Source organism: Mustela nigripes, chromosome 1 (genome assembly GCF_022355385.1).
Source record: "Mustela nigripes isolate SB6536 chromosome 1, MUSNIG.SB6536, whole genome shotgun sequence".
NCBI lineage: Eukaryota > Metazoa > Chordata > Mammalia > Carnivora > Mustelidae > Mustela > Mustela nigripes.
The window spans coordinates 133,639,680-133,661,697 of record NC_081557.1 but is presented as its reverse complement, the minus strand read 5'-3'; the positions used below and the strand labels follow the sequence as shown (position 1 = coordinate 133,661,697).

The window sequence follows — 22,018 nt, the reverse complement described above, 5'->3', positions numbered from 1 at the left end:
TAAACGCAATATGGAAATAGATGCCCCCATAAGGATACTTGAACTAGAATAATAGTGTGTACTCCAAAATAACTTCTTTTAAAAATGTACCACACTATTAAATAATAAATATATGTTGTAGTCTTCCAGTTTTTAGCAGGAATAAATCATATCATTCCAGGTTTCTTATAATCTTTGTCTTCCCAACTAAGTACCAAGCTTCTGGTGAACACATGTAGCTGTGCCTTTGTATTAAGGGTTGGGGAGTGTTGTAAAGCTATAAAAGAAAAGGCAAAAATGCACATTTAGACTTATTGGCAGGGGACGTTAAACAATAGAGCTTTCAAAAAGATCATATAATCATATAAAAACCCAAGTTCCTCTCTTTCAGCTGAAATAGTTACGAAGAGTACCATCTAATGATTATTCTCACAGTGGTCCCAGCCTGTGTTTCTATTTTGGGGAGGAAGCTATTGTAACACTGCAGGTTCTTTTTACTCACTTTGATTTATGCTGTGCTTTCAGGTCCTGAAAAATCCTTTAGACCAAACAGAAGGCATAGTGATTGTAATGTGATTGCTCTCTCAGAGCAGGAGGGATTGCATGATGGCACCAGTATTCTGTCTTTTCTAATAAGTCAAACTAATGAATGGGGAGTTTTTGCCTAAATTATTCAGAATCCTTCCGGTGTTTCACTCAGAGAAAGATATTAAGACTTATAGATCATATTCTGTACTATGGAGAATTTATCCCTCAAAACCATTTCATGATGTGGAAGGAGGTTTTCAGAGATTTACTTAAAAGAAAGAAAGAAATATATATTAAGTGAGAAAAAAACAATTCTGAAGATATTGTTGAAATGCATAATGATACCTTTATGATATATTCTTTGTTTGGAGGAAAAGATAATATAAGAAATAAAAATGATTATCCATGTTTTTTTAATTCCCTAAATTTTATACTATTAATTCTAAACTCTCTGGATAATATAAAATATTTGTGCAAACAATAAAAGATAATTAAAACTCCGCTAGTTGAATACATTTAATCCTTATAATGCTTGTTTTTATATTTAATTATCAGTGGCTTTATTTTTATCTAATATTTTCCTTAGAAACATTATATATAATATAAATGTATGGTAAGGTGTATATTTTTTCCATGATGTGTAAGAATATCTTATACATCTTTTGTTCTCTTAGTTTCAAGCATTTAATATTATTTATAATTATGAGGAGAAAATTGGGCTAGAAATCATATGAAATAGCAAAAAATGAATAATATCAGTCTGTAAAACTATCTAAGGAAATGAGGTAGAACCTCATGAAAAAACATGAGACTTCCAAACAGCACATTTCCACTTCTCAAAATCTAATCAAATATGAGATTTTTGACTCAAAACTTCTTCAAGAAAAACTTCCTTTTACCCTTTCGTATCTTCACAATTTATCTCTTTCCTCCAAACTCTGTGGTATTTTATTAGATTTTTATGATATGCTATCATCTGCCTTGAATCAGTTGTGTATATGCATTATATTTACAGTAGTAAAACTAATTATAATATATAGCACAATCTATTACATATATTGTTGCTTATTTTAACTTTCTTTAAAGAAAAACTGGATAAATTGATAGGAGATATGATAAGTTATTATATGTAAAGCTAAAATAAGTAAGTATTTAAGTACCTTTAATTATGTAGTAAAGATCTGCATAAAAATAAATTATTCTACCTATGAACACAAAATAATTTATCTAATTCCTCAATATAAGACATAGAATATTTAAATTCTATAATACTACAATAAGTATGAGCTGCAATATTGTATATCAATATACACACTTCTTCAAGCTAATTGTCTTGTTCTATTTACGATAATGTCAAGCTTAACTCCAAAAGTTGATTTAAAACACACTAAATACTTAGAGTTAAAAGTTGAAAATATTTGCTGTGCTACTCAACTGAATTCCAAGTTTAAGCCTTTTAGGATATTAAAGATTACATTCTTATATTCTAGAGCATATACTAAAAATATTTTTATTTCCCATATAATCTCAATTTTTCCCCTGGAGTATGTCTTTTTAATTCACATTCATTCTCTTTTAGTTGCTCAACTTTTTATCCTCCATTTTCACCCTGTACTAATAAGACTCATTCTCTAAAGTCCATGTGAATTGTAAGTCTCTTTGGATCAGTGACCTTGTTTGGATCTTTGGATCTTAACCTTGTTTCCAAGCCTCTTAATCTCATTAGAGATGTAAGGGTAATAAGAGGAGGGAGAGGGTGCTTCTGACTGAGATTAAGGTGATTCGGAAAGAATTGCTTTTCTATTAGATTGCCTAGTAAATAATTTTTTTTCAAGATTTATTTATTTTAGAGAGAGAGTAGGAATGGGAGGGGTAGGAGAGGGAAGAAGAGAATCTCAAGCAGATGCCCCCTGAGCAGAGTCCCATGTGGGGCTCAATCTTATGACCCTGAGATCATAACCTGAGTCAAAATCAAGAGTCCGATGCTTAACCACCTGAGTCACTCAGGACCCCTGCCTTGTAAGCAATTTAACTGGGAATTTGCACATAAACTTGAAGTCCAAATTTTAAGTCAATTTGGTGATATCAAAATTCTTACAGTCTATTGAAAACTTAGAAGAAGCTAACATCAGCAATGATGTCAAATCATATATAGCATCCCTAATAAAATACACCATACTATCTATGTTTTGGGGGACTTAAAAGTCTTGAAGGAGCAGAGAGACAACATATGCCAGCATCTGTGTGGAGGGTGTACACATGATACTGCCTTAAATACCCTGATTATGTGAGGTAAATTCTAAAGCCTTCCTAAGGCTTCAAATTCTTAGCATCCTATACTGTCAAGATATGAACCTGTACAGCAACATATTATTTTTTTTCACCCAGACTGAACCCAAAGCCTCATCCTTTTCCCTAGTCTAAAAAGAAAAAATCCATATACAATACCTTTTAACAACTATTAATGAAAAATTGTGAATATCAGGGAGAAATCACAGAAAGTAATTCTTCCTCACTACCCATGCTTGCTGCTTATCACATCTCTTCCCAAATTGTTTCCTAGAAATCCAAATATTCTTCCTTTATTCATAAGAACAGCTCAATCTCCAAATTTGCACAACCACTCACATTAAGGTTCATTCTCAACAAAACAAAGGAAGCCGAATTAATTCAACTCATTATTCTTAGAAACCTGGTAAAAATAGAAATGAGCATTTTCTGCCGATATACTACTGATGCTCTAACAGGATATACTACTGCTCTGGCACAGGATAAATTGTAGGCACCAGGGAAGGAGTAGACAATTCTACTAGAAACATCAGGAAGGGCTCCCTATGGATGACACTGGAACTAAAGCTCTAAAGTTAAGTCTTGAAATAGATGTTTACCAGCATCATAAGATGGAATCAAGAGATGAGTGTATGTATTGTGGGATGAAGGGGGATATTCCACAAACACTGAACAGAACAATGATGTAGATGTCCCTTTTAGCTGCAGTGCGTAGCTGTGTGTGTATGGTATAGGAGTTGAGAGGTTCAGGAGAAAGAAAATAAAACATAAACCCATACAGACAGTGGAGGACCAGGTCATAAAGAACCTTGTTTATTCTATTAAAATACTTGAATCAAATCCCACAAGTCATCTATGTTCAGACATAGGAATGAGTTGCAGTAAGCACTGAAAATAAATATTTCCATTAATACTAATAAGCTAAAGTATGAGTGTATTTTTCTATTCTTTACAATTCATGTTTTGAGAGTCTCATTCAGCATTACAGTATACTTTCTGTTGAGTAGACAAAAGTAAAATGTCATTAAGGCTAGCATACTGGTAGTGTTCATAACCCCAGATGTTCCCAGGGATGTTTCTTTCATGTGAAAATCATCCATTCTGTGCACCACAGTAAAAAACAAATATTGAGAAGTAATATTTTGTATATAAAGAATTTGGGGCATGGAAAGACAAATGATGTGTTTGATCTCTTAGAAGGATCATTGTAGCCATGAAGGAAAATTGGACCTACGTAGCAGCATATTGAAATAAGTTTAAAAGAAAAGTGGTAAAAGCTAAAGTAGTAGTAACAGAAGTTTTATAAAGGTGAAACACATGAAAGCTATTGTGAGGAAAAGGCTGATGGAACTGGACTGAAGGGCAAATTAGTTGTGGAAAGGTAAGAGAGAGGAACAGTATGTTTTTTGGGTTTTTTTGGGTTTGGGGGGGGGTTGTTTGTTTTTTATTTCTTTTCAGCGTAACAGTATTCATTGCTTTTGCACCACACCCAGTGCTCCATGCAATCCGTGCCCTCTCTAATACACAACACCTGGTTCCCCAACCTCCCACCCCCCGCCCCTTCAAAACCCTCAGATTGCTTTTCAGAGTCCATAGTCTCTCATGGTTCACCTCCCCTTCCAATTTCCTTCAACTCCCTTCTCCTCTCCATCTCCCCTTGTCCTCCATGCTATTTGTTATGCTCCACAAATAAGTGAAACCATATGATAATTGCCTCTCTCTGCTTAACTTATTTCACTCAGCATAATCTCTTCCAGTCCTGTCTGTATTGCTACAAAAGTTGGGTATTCATCCTTTCTGATGGAGGCATAATACTCCATAGTGTATATGGACCACATCTTCCTTATCCATTCGTCCACTGAAGGGCATCTTGGTTCTTTCCACAGTTTGGCGACCATGGCCATTGCTGCGATAAACATTGGGGTACAGATGGCCCTTCATTTCAATGACATTGGGTAGCTTATCAGTGTTGACTTTGGAGGGATATGGTTTTATGGATCCTAGCCCCTGGATTAGTTGTGAATAAATGAAGTATGAGGTACTCATTGATATACCTATTGATATGAAATGATGCAAATAATTTTTTCAGTTTCATGAGAAAAATATGTGTGAATTTTTTGTCCACTTGTATTCTGTTTCAGATAATAATTTAAAATTTTTTCTGTCAGTTAAAGAAATCTATTCATTATTTATTCAGGGTAGATTCTAGAACCAACTTTAAATCTATAAATTACTCATGCTCTTCTGCTTAGTGACTTTATGAGGCAGCTTATTCTGTCTTTTAAAAAGGGAGTATTTTGTATTCCTCTGTCAAAACCTAAATTCACAAATGACTAGAAGCAAAGATTATATTTTGATTGCCTTGTGGTAAGAATTTAAATTGAAATGACTGACATTAGAATTTATTTTGCCTTAGACAAGTGATACTATTTCTAAATCTGTCAATTTTCAGAGCAAGAAAAAGAAAATAATTTTACCATATGCACATTATTTTTCATGTCACACCAGAAAGTGTCAAATTTTTCAAAATTTCCAATTTGCTTTAAAATGTGAAAAATTAAGAACACATATATAAAAAGTAACACTGCTTTAAAAGGTTTATATGCTCAAAAACACCTGAAATTAAAGTCTCTGCCTCTTTCAAAAAATTTAACTGCTGTTACTATGTTAAGTTAAAATAAATCTTAAAAATTAGTAAGTTAAATTACATTCAGTTAACTAAGCAATCTATATTTATTAAGAACATGCTATTTGTCTCAGTTCAGGGATGCACTGAATTTCAACTGGGTTTCCAAATTAGCTACCTATGCCACCCATATCACTTCTTTTTATTTCATCCTTCATGCTGCTTTAGGATATAACTACTGGAACTCAAATCAGATTAGTTTACTCTCACAAGAGAGTCTTGAGACACTGTGCTTCCATATTCCAGATCACTTACTTGCTCATATGTAAGGCTGGGAAAAAATTTTGCCCTATCAAACGAGAAACACCTCCCTCCCCTGCATCCTCTTCTCCAGCTTAATTTTTGTTTGTCCATCTCATTTATTTGTCTCTGTTCAGTTTTCCTAACATAAAGCAACAAATATAAGTATAACAAATTTTTAAAAATCTGCTTAATTCATGTATATACTGTATTTGTAAAAAACAAGTTTTATCATGTTTATTGTGTATAAAACCAGGTCGTTCGGCCAAAAATCTCATTTTTTAAAGAAATCATTTAACTTAAGTGACATCACCAGTAGATGTAAACATTTTGAAAAGAAGTCTCACATTGATGACTGCATTGTATTCCATTGTGTATATATACCACATCTTCTTGATCCATTCATCTGTTGATGGACATCTAGGTTCTTTCCATAGTTTGGCTATTGTGGACATTGCTGCTATAAACATTCGGGTGCACGTGCCCCTTTGGATCACTACGTTTGTATCTTTAAAGTCAAAAAAAAAAAAAAAAAAGAAGTCTCACATTGAAAGTCACAGTACGGATTTGATATACCATAGTCAAGGGACATAAAATCAAATTAGAGGGACACTATGTTATAAAACATGTACCATGTATTACATAGTGAAATTATCAGTTTTAAGAATAGATAGCAAATGGGAAAATATAAGGTACTGATTATAAATCAAAATGCAGTAAGTTCTAAGGGGTTAGTAAAAGAAGAGGTCAGAATAGATTCATTTCATCAGAGAGACTGGTGTTGGATATTAAGGAATGCATAGACTATGGTTGAGCACAAATTTTGAGAAAAATATCCAAAGGAAATATCAAATTACCTTAAAAATAGATGAATATATACCTATAGGTATATCATAGTTATTAGAAAAAGTTTTATGGCCCAAAATAATTAATCAATTTTTTTTCAAATAACTTTAATTCAGGAGACAACACTAAAAACTAATAATTAACCATTTCAATAAATTTAACTGGTCAGTTTAGTCAAAATAATCATTAAAAGAATGGTGATTGCCAGGGCTTTGGAGGAGTGTATGTGATTGATGGGTGCAGTGGGATTAGGAAATGTTGGTAACAGAGTACCAACTTCTAGTTATAAGGAAAGTAAGTTTGGGGATCTAATGTATAGCATGGTGATTATAGTTAACAATACTATATTATATACTTGAAAGTTTCTAAGAGTAGCTCTTAAATGTTTTCATAAAGAAAAAAAAGGCAACTGTGAGGTGGTAGATGTGTTAATCAACCTTACTGTGGTAATCATTTCATAATATATCCATATATTATATCATGTTATTCAACTTAAACTTATACAATGTTATATATCAATGACCTCTTGATAAAGCTGGAAATATATTATCATCAATAGACAAAATCAATATTCCAATGACAAAATAAGTAAAAAGAACATTAATATGAACCATATATAGAATAGTGTTTTGTGAGATTAAGAGTCACTTATGGTTTGTCTCCCTCCCAATCCCATCTTGTTTCATTTATTCTTCTTCTACCCACTTAAGCCTCCATGTTGTTGTTTATCAAAAATTAAAAATTTAAAAAAAATAAAATAAAATAAAACACCAAAAAAAAAAATAAAATAAAATATATAGAATAAAAAAAAAAAAGAATAGTGTTGCTCACCTGAGCTTAAATGAAACATAATAATTTGCATAAAAATAAATATAATGGTTTACTACTATATTTAAATAGTAAATACATTCAAATGGGTTATTATTATATTAAAAACAAATATAATAGTTTGCAATATAAATGGGCATAAATGACAAATGCTTCCTAGAAAAACTATGTTTTGTGAATTACTAAGCATTTATAATTTTCTTTACTTGTCTTAAATTTTTTTCTGAAACATCTTTAGTGTATTATTTTAATGCCAGTTGACAAGGAAATAAGGATTTGAAATGGCAAAAAAAGTTGAGAACTGTAATGAAAACAGAATATAGTAATTTTTACATTATATTGTAAAAATATGTTGTACTAGTAATCTGTATAAAAATTAACGACAAAAACTCCAAAGGAAAAAAACGTGAACTTTTTCCTTTCACTTACAGATTGTGTCTAATAAATCACTGTAAATATTTGCAATCCCCTTTATCTATAAATTTTAGAGCTTTTTTTCCTTCTTCCCTATAAAAGTATATGCTTTTATTTTATAGCACTTACTCCAATGAAAATTCTGGAAAATCCTAGTCTAGCCAGTAATGAAATGCTTTATGGTAAACATCTAAAACTGCCCAGATAACTTACACATATTTAACAATATATCTTATTATTTCAAAAATATTCTCTCTTTTATAGATTTTTTTTAATATTTTATTTATTTATCTGAGAGAGAGAGTACAGACGGAGAGTCAGAGGGAGAAGCAGGCTCCCTGCTGAGCAGGGAGCCCAATGTGGGACTCAGTCAGGACCCAGAGATCATGACCTAAGCCAAAGGCAAATGTTTAACTGACTGAACCACCCAGGCACCCCTTTTCTATAGTTTAAAACAGATTTTTGGCTGATAGTAGTCAGCAAAATTAAGGTCACCAGGCAAAAAATGGTATTATCCATTATCCATCTGTCAAAACAAATCTTCCAAGTCCTAAAATAGGGGAAATAAAGTATCTCTTTTTCCATGACTAAAAAAGAAAAAAAAAATTATTTTCCCAGTGGGGAAAATTTTTGAGAAAGAGCTATGTAGACAAAAAGGCAGTGACAAATAGCAGAAAACAATTTTCACATTCAATATATAGCTGTTCTTTCAAGTTTACAGCATTCATTTTTCTAGGATAACAAGATTCAAGGGAAAAATGCTTCAGGTAAGGAGACCTCAACTTAAGAATTTACATTAGACCTTACTATTTAAAATTAATTTAATAAATAAAAGAAGAACCAAAGTCTATCTTCTTTTTTTTTTTTTTTTTAAACAAATAAAAACTATTTTAATGGCAGGAAAATTGAAAACAGAGGAGTTAGAGCGCAACGGTGCCATGCGGCTTTACGATTATTTTCTCGGATTATTGGGTTGGTTGAGCAAAGTCTATCTTCTTAACAGAGTCCCAGTGAAACAGGTTAGTGGATAAAGGAGATAACACTCATATTGGTTCCTAATATATAGCACACAGAATTGAGGATTGGCTCAAGAGAACTTAGCCTCTAGATCATCTCCAATAAATTTGAATATCAGAAGCAAACTGCATGCACCTTAGCAATGTAAGATGCAGACCATATTCTTAATTAATATATGTAATCTTAATTACATATATCTGTCCATATAGACATTTAAAAAGGCATTAAAAATATTATTAACATGGTTGTACTTAAGAATAGATACCACCTCACACCAGTCAGAATGGTTAAAATTAACCAGTCAGGCAACAACAGGTGTTGGCAAGGATGTGGAGAAAGGGGAACCCTCCTACACTGTTGGTGGGAATGCTAGTTGGTGTGGCCACTCTGGGAAGACAGTATGGAGGTTCCTCAAAAAGTTGAAAATAGAATCACCCTATGACACAGTAATAGCACTACTAGGTATTTACACTAAAGATACAAATGCAGTGATTTGAAGGGGCATGTGCACCCCAATGTTTATAGCAACAATGTCCACAAAAGCCAAACCAATGAAAGAACCTAGATGTCCATCAACAGATGAATGGTTAAAGAAGATACATTATATATGTACAATGGAATACTATGTAGCCATCAAAAGAAAGGAAATCTTGCCATTTGCAACAACATGGATGGAACTAGAGAATAATATGCTGAGTGAAATAAGTCAAAGAAAGACAATTATCATATGATCTCTTTGATATGAGGAATTTGAGAGGCAGGGTAGAGGTTTGTGGCAGGGGAGGGAAAAATGAACCAAGATGAAACCAGAGAGGGATACAAACCATAAGAGACTCTTAATCTCACAAAACAAACTGAGAGTTGTTGGGGGTTGACGGGTTTAGGGATAGGGTAGTTGGGTTATGGACATTGGGGATAGTATGTGTTATGGTGAGTGCAGTGAACTGTGTAAGAGTGATAATTCCCAGACCTGTATCCCTGGGGCAAGTAATACATTATATGTTAATAAAAAAGAAAATATAGCCATATCACAATTATTATGTAGTTTCCAGTCTACTTCAAATAAACAACTTCATCATCATTAATATTAATCAAATGAAATCCAAATTGAGTTTTTTTTTTTAGTTTTAACTCAAGTGAACAATATTCTTAGTCACTCAAAATCTTTTCATAAATATTTTGGTATAGTATATAAGTATATGTATATTTCTTGGGCTAAATATTATGGTGCAATCTTAATTAATTCTCTACTGTTAGAATGGGCACTAGAAAACTTTACCTTCTGTTAAGATATCATTCTTATAGAAGAGCTTCATTAATGCCAGATTTCTCGAGGGCTAGTAGACCCATTTGCTATGCGAAGGCATTTTTTCCCAATGTTCCTAGACACACTGACAACAAACAGAGAGAGGCCCCATTCTTAATAAATTTTGACTGATGGTTCTCCTGTGCTGAGTGTGATGTTATTGTGCCTAGTCCTGACTGGCTCTGTCTGAAATAATAGACCATGTGGATTCAAAGCCTAACATAAATGTGCTGCCATTTTTATTATTAGCAAGAAAGAAAATTTAAATGGAATGTCTGTCAGGTTTTTATGTTTTTCTTTGCAGCTGCAAATTCCAACTAAAAAATCTCTGCCCTATCTATATCACCCAGATTTTCATGAATCTCATAATCTAAATTCAAACATTTCAATTTTCTCTAGTATGATTTTAGGGCCCCTGATGTGGGAAAAAAAGCTGTGGTGGCAAGTGCTACTTCTGATCCATAAAAATGTCATGAATTCCCCCAATAGAGCTCTCCCATTCAGTTTTGTTAACTAGCCCCCAATTCCTAAGAAAATGTTCACTGCTTATTACAAAGATTTATATTTATTTGATTCTCACATTTTCTAGATGGCTCTAGTATTTCAAATTTCTAGATGGAATAGAACCAATATAATAGAGGTCATTGGATTTTAAAAATTCTATCAATTTGCTCCATATTATTAACATACAATTAACACATTTGTTTGATAGGCTTGTATGTGTGTTTTAGAGTAATTTAAACATATAGATTGTTTTTGTTTTCAGTTATCTGCAAAAAAAAAAAATGTTCAAATATTTCTTATAAAATACTGTTATCTCTTTCTCATTGACTCTTCCCATTAGGTTCAAGGAACCATCTTCCCAGCTCCAAATTTCAATCCCATAATGGATGCCCAAATGCTAGGGGGAGCACTCCAAGGATTTGGTAAGCCTGATCATTTCCATCATCTTTTATTGTAATTTTTTTCACTCTACCTTGTTTTAAGATTGTAATACAGATGTAAAAAGTTGATGTGTAACAGAAGGCAAAAGCAGATTAAAACAAAAAGCTGGGCAAAGAACTAGAAGAAGAAGAAGAAAAATAATAGAAAAGGACAATCATGGTGACCTATTTGCTCTCTCAATTGCAAGTATGATCTTGACGTGTTTTTCCCTTAAATCCTTAGATGTCTCATCACTAACTACATTAAATGAAATCCCAAACCAAAAATCATCCTAGGAAAAAACATCTTTCTTTGCCCTTGTTTACTAGCCATTTATTTGTTTGTTTGTTTGTTTGTTTGGAGGGGGTACTTCCATTTCCAGCCAAATCAAACTTTCTGCTCTTCCCAAATTGGATCTGTGTTTCCTCATCTCTATAAAATTAGTCCAATAATCCCCAGTCTGGAATGCCATTTTCTTCTCCTGTACTTTGCTTCCAAATTATTTTCAAGATTCCGTTCAAATAATTCTTCCTTTTTGAATTGTACTTTGGGCACTCCAAACTCAACCAGCCGTGCCAACGCCCAAGGCCCCCTCCCCTACACTCCTGTGTCACTGATCTCATTTTCATTGTGCTTGTCCTTTTGTGTCACCCCAGACTTCAGAGTGCTCCCAGAGCATGGAGTCTGGCATGCAGGTGCTTAATAAATGGATGTTCAATGAATAAAACTAGAGTTCAGAAAAGGAATGTAGAGATAAGGGAGGAAAACTGTTGAGTTCTTAAAAAAAAAAAATTAATCTTTAAGAAATGAAATGGAGCTGGTAAGCATCCATATATTTCCCTTAACTAAAACTTGTTTGAAGACTTCTGGTGAGCATGAAGATAAACACTGAAATTTTGCATAAAACATGCAAACCCTTTTATAAGAAAGCGAGCTCTTAACTTTGAAGACAAGATCGCCTTTATGAGAACTGTACTGGGTGTGCCTGTGTATGTGTGTATGTGAGCACGAACACATGTATGCACGCTCATTTTCATGTTTTATTCACTAACAGAATCTCACAGGAAAACAGTAAAGGACTTTAAACATGCTCTATAAAGCTGACTTTAGGATTTTGTGATGCTTTCATGCCTTTTAAAATCTAGTCACCATTAGAAAAATAGAGGCAAGTTAACAAAAAGTTATGGATTAACTTTGTCTTCAGGAGAGTAATTTTTGCTTTAAAACTATACATCAATCTATTCACTGAAAAAAATTTTCTTTGCTCCAGTTTCAATTCTCCCGTCATAGCAACGTTAGGGTCCGAATGTGGATTCATTTTGACCGTTGTAAGTTTTTGCTTGTAAGTGTTTTAGACTGAAGAATTTCAGGGGGTTTAGGGCTTGATTGCATACTGTCCACTCCAGCATTGCAAAGCCAGAACACATCTCAAAATGCTGTGAAGTCTATCCATCCTGATGCCCCTGGTGAAATGTAACTTAAAAAACTTAAAAAACTTAATGTTTTCCTTGGCTACTATGAGGGTTTTTTTTTTTATAGTTTTAGTGAGATATAATGGCTATCTAACATTGTATAAGTTTAAAATGTACAATGCAATAATAGGACAGGGGTGTGTGTGTGTGTGTGTGTTTGTGTGTGTGTGCGTGTGTGTATACAGTGAAGTTATTATCACAATAAAGCTAGTAACATCTCTTTACCTGACAAAATGCTAATTGTTGTTGTTATTGTGGTAAGAATATTTAAGATTTACTCTTTTAGCAACTTTCAAGAATACAACACAGTATTGTTAACTATAGTCACCCTGCTGTGTATTATTAGATCCCCAGAACTTAATGCCTCTTACAATTGAAAGCTTGTACCCTTTGACCACCGTGTCCCCATTTCCCCACCCCTCAGCCCCTGGTTGTTTCTATGAGTTCAGCTCTTTTAAATTCTACATATAAGTAATATCATACGATATTTGCCTTTCTCATTTCACTTAACATAATACCCTTGGGATTTATCCATGTTTTCTCAAATAGCAGGGTTTTCTTCTTTTATATGACTGAATAATATTCCACACATATGTATAGGTGTGTGAGAGAGACAGAGTCACATTTTCTTTGTCCATTCATCTGTTGATGGAACTTCAGTGGTTTTCACTACAGTGAATATGGAGGTACAGATACCTCTCTGAGATAATTAATTCATTTCTTTTAGATAAACACCCAGAAGTAGAATTGCTATATCATTCTGTTTTTAATTTTTTGAAACACTTCCAAACTATTTCCCATTGTGGCTATACCAAATTACATTCCTACCAATGGGAATTCCCCTTTCTTCATATTTCTTCTTTTTTTTTTAATAGTCATTCTAACAGGTATAAAGTGATATTTCATTATAGTTTTTATTTGCTTTCCCCTGACAATTAGTGATGTTGAGCACATTTTCATGTACTTATGGGCAATTTGTATGTCTTCTTTAGAAAAATGTCTATTCAGGTTCTTCACCCATTTTTAATTAGATTATTTTTTTTCTGCTATTGAGTTTAGATATTAATCCCTTATCAAGTATATGATTTGCAAGCATTTTCTCCCTCTCTGTAGCTTGCTTTTTCTGTTGTTTCTTTGTTTTTTTGTTTTTTTTTCAGATCTTATTTATTTAACAGACAGAGCACAAGTAGGCAGAGACAGGCAAAGATAGGAAGAAGCAGGCTCCCTGTTGAGCAGAGAGCCTGTGTGGGGCTCAGTCCCAGGACCCTGAAATCGTGACCTGAGCCGAAGGCAGAGGCTTAACCAGCTGAGCCACCCAGGCGCCCCTCTTTCTGTTGTTTCTTTTGCTCTTCAGAAGCTTTCTAGTTTGATGCTGTAGTTCCACTTGTTGATTTTTTTGACTTAGCTGCTGTATTTTTCTTACAAAAATCAGAAAGCAAAAAAATACTCTAAAGCAAATGAAAATGAGTAGTTTTAACAATAGTTGCCTTAAGTTGTGTAAAAATTCACCAGTCACTCTAAAAGGGAATAACCTTCAGTTATAGTCCTTAATACTTCAGTCCAATATCTAATTCCTTACCATTAAAAACTACTTTCTCAATCTGTGCAGCCTTAGAATAACTCTGTTTATTTTGTCTCAATTAACATATGTAATTTCCAAGTCATCCATGTGAGATGCTGGACAACTGGAACTACTTTTAACCTACATTCTTAATTCTTGACAAAGCTACATACAAGTCAAAATTAATATATTTTGGAACATTCAGTGCTATTTAGAATGGACATTTTTGCTTTGTTCCTGATCTTTGTCCCCTTTAAGTTCCCTGTAGGTTTTGCTAAGAGTCTTCATCTTGAACACGTGTTAGATTTTGTAAAACGCTTTTTCTCCATCTCTTGATACAGTCAACTGTTTCTCTTTTTTATTCCATTGATGTGATGAATTATGTTAACTGATTTTTCAAATGTTGAGATAAGACTTGCACACCTGAAATAAACACCACTTGGTCATAATGCACGATTCTTTCTATACAGTGTTGAATTCAATTTGCAATTTTTTTGAAAAATTTTTATATCTGTGTTCATGACAGATATTGGTCTATAGCTTTCCTTTCTTCTAATGCTTTCTCTGATTTTGGTATTAGAATAATAATAACTTCATAGAATGATTTAGGAAGTATTCCCTCTGCTTCTATCTTGTGGAAGAGACCATAAAGAAACAAACAAAGAATCATATAATTTTATTCTTTAAAAGTTTGGTCGAGTTCACCAGTGAACCCAACAGGGCCAGGTGTTTTCTGTTTTGACAAGTTTTGACAAGTTTAACTTGTGTTTAACTTCTTTAATAGATATGTCTATTCATATGTTTGTTTCTCTTTGTGTAAGTTTGGGTAGATTGTGTTTTTGAAGAAATTAATCCGTTTCATCTATAGTATCGAATTTACGAGTACAGAGTTGTTCTTAGTATTCCTTTCTTATCCTTTCATACCCATAGTATCTGCAGTAACATACCCTCTTTCATTTCTGATATTAGGAATTGTATCTTCTCTCTCTCTCTCTTTGAGTTAACTGGGCTAAGGACCTCAATTTTATTGATTTTTTTCAAAGAATAAGTTTTCAGATAAATTGATTTTTCTCTATTAATTTATTGCTTTCCGTTGAATTAATTTCTACTCTGATTTTCATTGTTTCCTTCCTTCTGCTTACTTCAGACTTACTTTGTTCTTTTATTCTAATTTCCTAAGGTGGAAGTTTATATTAGTTAATTTAGGTCTCTATTTCCCACATATTTATTCAAGTCCATAAATTTTCCTCTAAGTATTCCATTGCCTCATTTCATAAATTTTAATAGCTTATATTTTCATTTTCATTTAATTTTTTTTTAATTCCCTTGAGCCTTCTTTGACCCATGTATTATTTACAAGTGTGTTTTTCAATCCCCAAGAATTTTAGGGTTCTCCAGCTATCTTTTTGTTATTGATTTCTGGTTTAATGACACTCTAGTCTAAGAACATAATTTGCATGGCTTCTATTATTTTAAACTGGTTAAGTGCTGCCTCCTGACGGTGCACGGGAGAAGAATGAGGCACAAACAAGTCAGCGGAAAGAGAATGGGAGCAGGGGATGACAATCTTTTCTACTCCCATTCTCTTGCAGCTGACTTGTTTGTGCCTCATTCTTCTCCCATGCGCCATCAGGAGGCGGCAGTTAAAGTGTATTTTATAAGAAGTCTATCTTAGCATTACATGTAAGCTTGAGAACAATAGATAATCTGTTGGTTTGGGATGAAATATTCTATAGATATCAATGATAGTAAGTTGACTGATGATGGATGATGTTGTTGATCAACCATATTCTTATAAGTTTTCTGCCTTCTGGATCTGTCCATTTATGATAAAGAGGTATTAAACTCTAGATAAAATATTAGATTCATCCATTTCTCCTAGCAGTTCTATCAGTTTTTGCCTCATGTAGTTTGATGCTTTTTTATTGGGCTCACACATATGAAGATTTATAATATCATCTTGGAGAACTGATCCATTTACCATTATGTGATGCTTCTTTTTATCCCTGGTAATTTTCCTTCTGAAGTCTTTTGTGTTAAAATTAATAAAGCAGCTCTGTTTTTTTTTTCCAATATATTAGCATAGTATATCTTCCTCTATCCCATTATCATCTATCTCAGTGCTATTCAGATATAATTTGAAATTTTAGAAATAATTATTTTCTTGTTTAGTAAACTCCTTTTACCTATTTGACTATATAGTCAATGTTTATTATTCACAGATTCCACACTTGCCAATTTGCCTACTTGTTAAAATTCATTCATAACACCAAAATCAACATTTGCATTGCTTTCATGGTCATTAACAGATGTTTGGAGAGATGTGTAAACTTTGAGTTACCAGAGTGCATATTCCAGCTGAGATTAGACAAGATGATATTCTGTCTTCTTGTTTCAGTTCTCATACTATAAATGTGTCCTTTTTGTGATCAATTTAATGCTACATATTTTTTTGTAGGTCTATATTTTTTGCTGATGATTATGTTCTTTAAAATGCCTCCCAAATGTTGTGCTGAAGTACTGTCAAGAGTTCCCAAGCACAAGAAGAAATATTATTGAGATAATAATAATAATAATAATAATAATAATGAAGCTAAGCTTCATTCAGAAATAAGTTCTAGTGCTATTGGCTATGTTAATATAGTACATAGTACATCCAGAAAAAAAGATTAAATTCACTGATTTATGGATGAAGCTGTCCAGAAAAATGCTAAAGTAACATCTGTTCTATGTTATAAAGCTATGGAAAAGCAGCTAAATTTGTGAGTTCATGAGATAATAATTGATAATATAAAAAGTAGTGATCAGCTCTCTTTTGAAAGTAGTGATAGATGGCTCGCATGTTTCAAAAGGTAATACAGCATAAAAACTGTTACACTTTTAGCTGAACAAGTTCTGTAGATCAGTAAGATATAGAATACCTCCTTAAGATTATTCTTTAAAAACATCTCCTAAATTTTATACAGGAAAAAAGCATGTGAGAAAAAGACAGAATTCAATGCTGAGGAGACAGGCTTCTTTTTATAAGGACATTGACAAACAAACATACATGTTATAAATGGCATTTCTATTGACAAAAATATTGTGACCAGAGGTTACAGAAATCTAACTGTATATTCCCCCGCAGAGCAATAGTTTAATCTCTATTAATTCAACGTTCATAACAACTTTGTAGAAAACTACCACAAATAACAAGAATCAACTGTGTATCATAGAAACCTATAATATTGCTACGGTTTGTTATACCAAGCTTTTCTGTTAAACCAGGTAACAAAAATTATCTAGAAATTCTTGTCAGAATACAACATGATAGGAAAGAAAAATTTAAAATGATTGTAAAGAAGAAATCAAAATTCCTATTATGTGCAGAGTATATCATTTGTATCTAGAAATCTAAGCTAATCAAATAAAATGTTATTAAAAATTGTGAGTACAATAATTTTTCTGAATACAAGGTAATTCTATGTTTATAAATTGTTTTACAAATTCAATATCATTTATTTAATTTAGCAATTATGTGTTAAGAAACAAAATAAAAACAAAGTAAATGTCAACATAAATGAAAATATGAGTATTTTTTAACAAAATTAAGTCTCTTGCCATTTACAAAAAATCCACAAACCTTTACTAACTCTTTCAGAAAAGGAAAACACTGAAATAATTTAGCAGATAGTGACAAAAAGACAACTTTTTAAAATTGACTCCTAAATTTAGTTATTTTAATTAGAAATCCTTAGCAAAGATGGTGACAAAAAGACAACTTTTTAAAATTGATTCCTAAAACTGACAATGGATATAACTGAAAAATCTTCTGTTTATTATTAAAAATGTCTTCCCTTTGGAATTCCCACCATGCAGTTAACAGACTCCATAGAACTATTTAGTGTCCTTTGTGTCCAGGCCATTAACCAGCTAGGTCCAGGGCCAAACGTTGCTCTATGCCTCTCACAAACTATAAATCTCAGTGTTTGGAGCCAACTCTATGCCTCCTTCCTTCCATTTTATACCTTCAGATCATTCCTCTCACCTATGTAAAACATCCTGCTCTCCCTTTTGTTTCACAGGGCATAGTTATGTATGTAAATCCTGGTGACTAGCCTTCCTTCACTGGATATTTCAGTACCTGACTCAGCTTTCCTAAGAACCTAAGGGCATCCAGGATAGCTTTAATTTCCAAAAAGATGATCTGCTTAATATCCTAGCAATATTCAATTCCTTTGAATATCCTAGGAATATTCAATTCCTTTTTCTCCTCTTCATTAAATATCTACTTTTGTCCAAGAAAAATTGTACTATACAGAATTAGATAGGCAAGGAAGACTTTATTCAAGACAATTGCAATAGAAATCAAGACTTTACAATAGAGGAAAGAACTCAGTTCCTCTGAAACAAATGGCAAGAGAGTATTTAAGGACAGAGGGAGGTGGGGGACTAGTTGAAAAGTACTGGAGAATACTGGGAGTTGGGGGTGTATGTCAATGCGATTAGGACATCTGTGTTTGCTAATTAGTTCTTGAGAAAGTTGGGTTCCTATCCTCCCACGGAGACTAGGAGGTAGGGATTCTATCTTTCCTGATGATTATATTTCAAAGAGATGGCTCCCAATCTTTGGGGAAAGACATTTCTGGATTGTAAAACTGGCAAGTGATTGGCAGATTTATATCCCAAAAGAGTAAAGAAAAATTTACAGTTACAAGTTTTCCAAAGTAAATGCTCTCAGAAAAGGGGGATCAGAGGCATTCAGTCAGAAAGAAATTTGTCTAAATTTTAGTCAAGTTGAGGGAAATGTTAAGGCCTTCTTGGTCACTCTACTATGACTATAATTAGAGCTAAATTTGTTTAAACTTGTTGCATATTTCAGTGTTCTACCGGTACAGTATGTTGGCATATAAGGAAATAAAGGCCTCCTACTTCCCAGAATCAGCCCTGGTTATAGGAAAAAGAGTCCACATTCCACGCCAACAATAAGAGGTTCACACAGTATCTCAGAAGGTTACACAGCCCTTGTACTTTTATACTTTCCTTCTCTGTGACTCTTCCTTCTTCTGGAGGTTTTGAACTGTACCTGTTGTTTTTGTCTTAATGTATGTTCATTATAATTTACATCTCCTTAATCGTAAAATAAGAAAGATGTTGTGCCCATTTAAATACTAATCAGCTTGAAGGTCAAGGAAGCCTTTTTTGGTGGGTTGGAGAGGTGGTTGAAGAAAGACCATATTTTTTGTTCTTCTGTAGTTTTTAGTTGGATCTTTTTAAAGGAAAATCTGTAGGCATAGCACCAAAATGAGAGATAGGAGGAAACTAGCCTTCATCAAGTGTTGCTCTGTGATTTCCAATTTTAGTTAAAATTGCTCACTGCTTTAAAGTACCATCAGGGATAATGCTTGCAACATAGTTTTTGATCCTTAGATAATGGCTTCTTACAAACTACACAGTAGCAACTTTACTAATCTTCAAAAATTATTCCTTTCCAGGCTGTGACAAAGACATGCTGATCGACATTCTAACTCAACGCTGTAATGCACAAAGGCTGATGATTGCGGACGCATACCAGAACATGTATGGCCGGGTAGGGTCTCTTCATCGTGACCTGTTCTAGGGCAAACTCCTGGGAAATCACAACCCTTTCAGAAAACAGATACTGTTATTCTTTTCAGTCTCACAGATTACAAAAATCTCAGACTCTAATGTATGTCAGAAACAGTTCCTATGCCTCTGACATGTTCTAAGGAATATAAGAAAGACGAATCAATGTGTGAGGCATGTTCACACTTACAGTTACTCCATCAGTCCTTTCTCAAAAATCATTCAGCTTCATAAAATGAAAGTTCTGATAGTCTTACACTGCTAGTTGGTCCAATTAGGCTAAAAATGTTGTACTGGAAACACCCCTGTGTCAAGCTTTAGGGAAGGCATAGAAAGAGCTAATGATCACTAGGTCAAAAAAATAAGATCTTTCCTGCACTTCTCCACAGGTCTTCACCTAACTCTCAACCAAAGTGAATTCTGTACTAGCTTTTCTTCTCACAGCATGCTGTTATAGAGACCATTAAAAAAGAATGGCAGTTAAAAATAGTTTAAGGCAATAAAACTATCCATATTGCTTTAAAGTAATCACATTCTAATTTCAAAGCAAGTACCATTAAAGATTCCTTTCTTTTGTTATGCATTTAAACCACAGATTCAGAACAAAAACTCTTCAGGCCAAAAGGGCCTGAAATAGCAATTACTTTGTCAACTGAGCATTATTGATGAAACACTATCATAAAACTTTCTCTGTAGAGTTAGCTCTTATAAATTCACTCCATCTCTAAACCTCAGTCTTTGAACAGCTATAATACATGAAATAAAGGGTAGTCCCCTGTTGTAGAATAAATTAATAATTGAAGATACTACTACTAGTTATATTAGTTGAATTTAGCCATAGAAGGAAACCAGTTTTTTTTTTTTTTTTTTTTTCAGGTAAACTGCTACCGTAGCTTATGTTCCCATGATAACAGTGCTAGTTTTCTTTTGGAAGAGAACATAAAAACTATAAAAGTTCTAGCATCAGTAATCTAATATTGTCTAATATGCATATTATTACAAAAGTGGTCATTTTTCAGTATTTTTTAACTCAAAGGTTTGCATACATCTTTGCATTTTATACATCAGGTTAATTTAGGTTGAAGACATTACTTTAGTCTAGAAAATTACACTAAAGTAGATTAAAGCATTAAGAAATGAAGTACTTAAACTCAAGGAATAAAAAATCCATTGAACAATTTATACCCTCAAAGGTCTCAACGTTTGTTAAACTCTACCTCTGCTGAATAATCCATATTGTGTGGAAAAGTTTGACTAATAACACAATCACACCAATGGAAGAAAGTGAGTCATGCTGGTCCCTTTCCTCTAAAATACCTTTGTCATACAGTCTTCAAGCCTTGAAGGTTATCTCTCCTCTCACATTTCTCTCTTTTTCCCTCATTTATACCATCTTGATTCATTTGGTACCCAGACTAACTTGAAACTTGTAACTGGTACCTCCTACCTTCGTGCTTTTCCGTTCTCATCTATCCCCACGCTGAAGCCAGAATGATTTCAAATCTAGATTTCTGCTTTCCTCATTCGGTCCCTGAAAGTTTATCGTATTTTCGCCTCACAAATATCCACAAGTCCATGGAATAAACCAATACCTTCCCAGTGCATACAAAGCTTACCTTGTTTCTGTTCTCCATTTTATTCCCTTTCCCCCTTCTTCCCACAGTTCTGAACTACCTGTACTTCTACGAATTAATTGTACCTGCTCCCTTACCTTTAATCAGGGTGTTCCATCTACTACCATGTCCTGACTCTCCCCTCCGCAAGCTGCATACCTGCTCATCTTCCCAGACACTGTACACTTCCTCACACCACTAACCCTAAACAGAATGGAATGGACTCTGGCTGCTACCACATTCTTTACATAACATCCCCCTCAATACCTAATGACACATTAGTGAGCTTGTTTATATGGGCTTCCCTTACCAGAATTTAAATCCTCAAAAGGTGGACTGCATTTCATCCAGAAAGTTCAGCACAAGTATCTATCTAACATGCCAAGATTGTTTAATTATGTTTGTTGAATGACACTGTGAAGGTATAGCTTTGGCTGCTCTTATAAACATTTTCTGCTGTCACACTCACCCTCTGCCCTGGGCTAGGTACTTTCTGCTGGGGTCCCAGAATCCCCTGTGCATACTGCTACCATGGCCTTGACACACTAGGTTGTATTGGTTTATTTTTTTCTCTTGATGACTAGACTGTAATCCCCTAGAAGATCAGGGACCAGATTATTTGCTACTATCCCTGCAGAGCTCAGTCCAGGGTCTAACATAGAAGATGAATTTCATTACAGAATAAGGGAATCTAAGAAATTATATCTTGTCTATTTACATTTTTGTTTT

At 33.5% G+C, this 22,018-nt stretch overlaps 1 protein-coding gene across 1 annotated transcript in view; it reads left to right on the top strand.

Moving 5' to 3' along the window:
• Nucleotides 1–8,748: 8,748 nt before the first annotated feature.
• The window catches only part of ANXA10 (annexin A10), a 78,997-nt gene continuing 65,727 nt past the window's right edge, over nucleotides 8,749–22,018 (top strand). Inside the window, exons 1-3 of the mRNA XM_059411170.1 lie at nucleotides 8,749–8,829; nucleotides 10,978–11,059; nucleotides 19,565–19,659. Coding sequence (XP_059267153.1) covers nucleotides 8,749–8,829; nucleotides 10,978–11,059; nucleotides 19,565–19,659 — 258 coding nt within the window. The remainder of the gene's footprint in view (nucleotides 8,830–10,977; nucleotides 11,060–19,564; nucleotides 19,660–22,018) is intronic.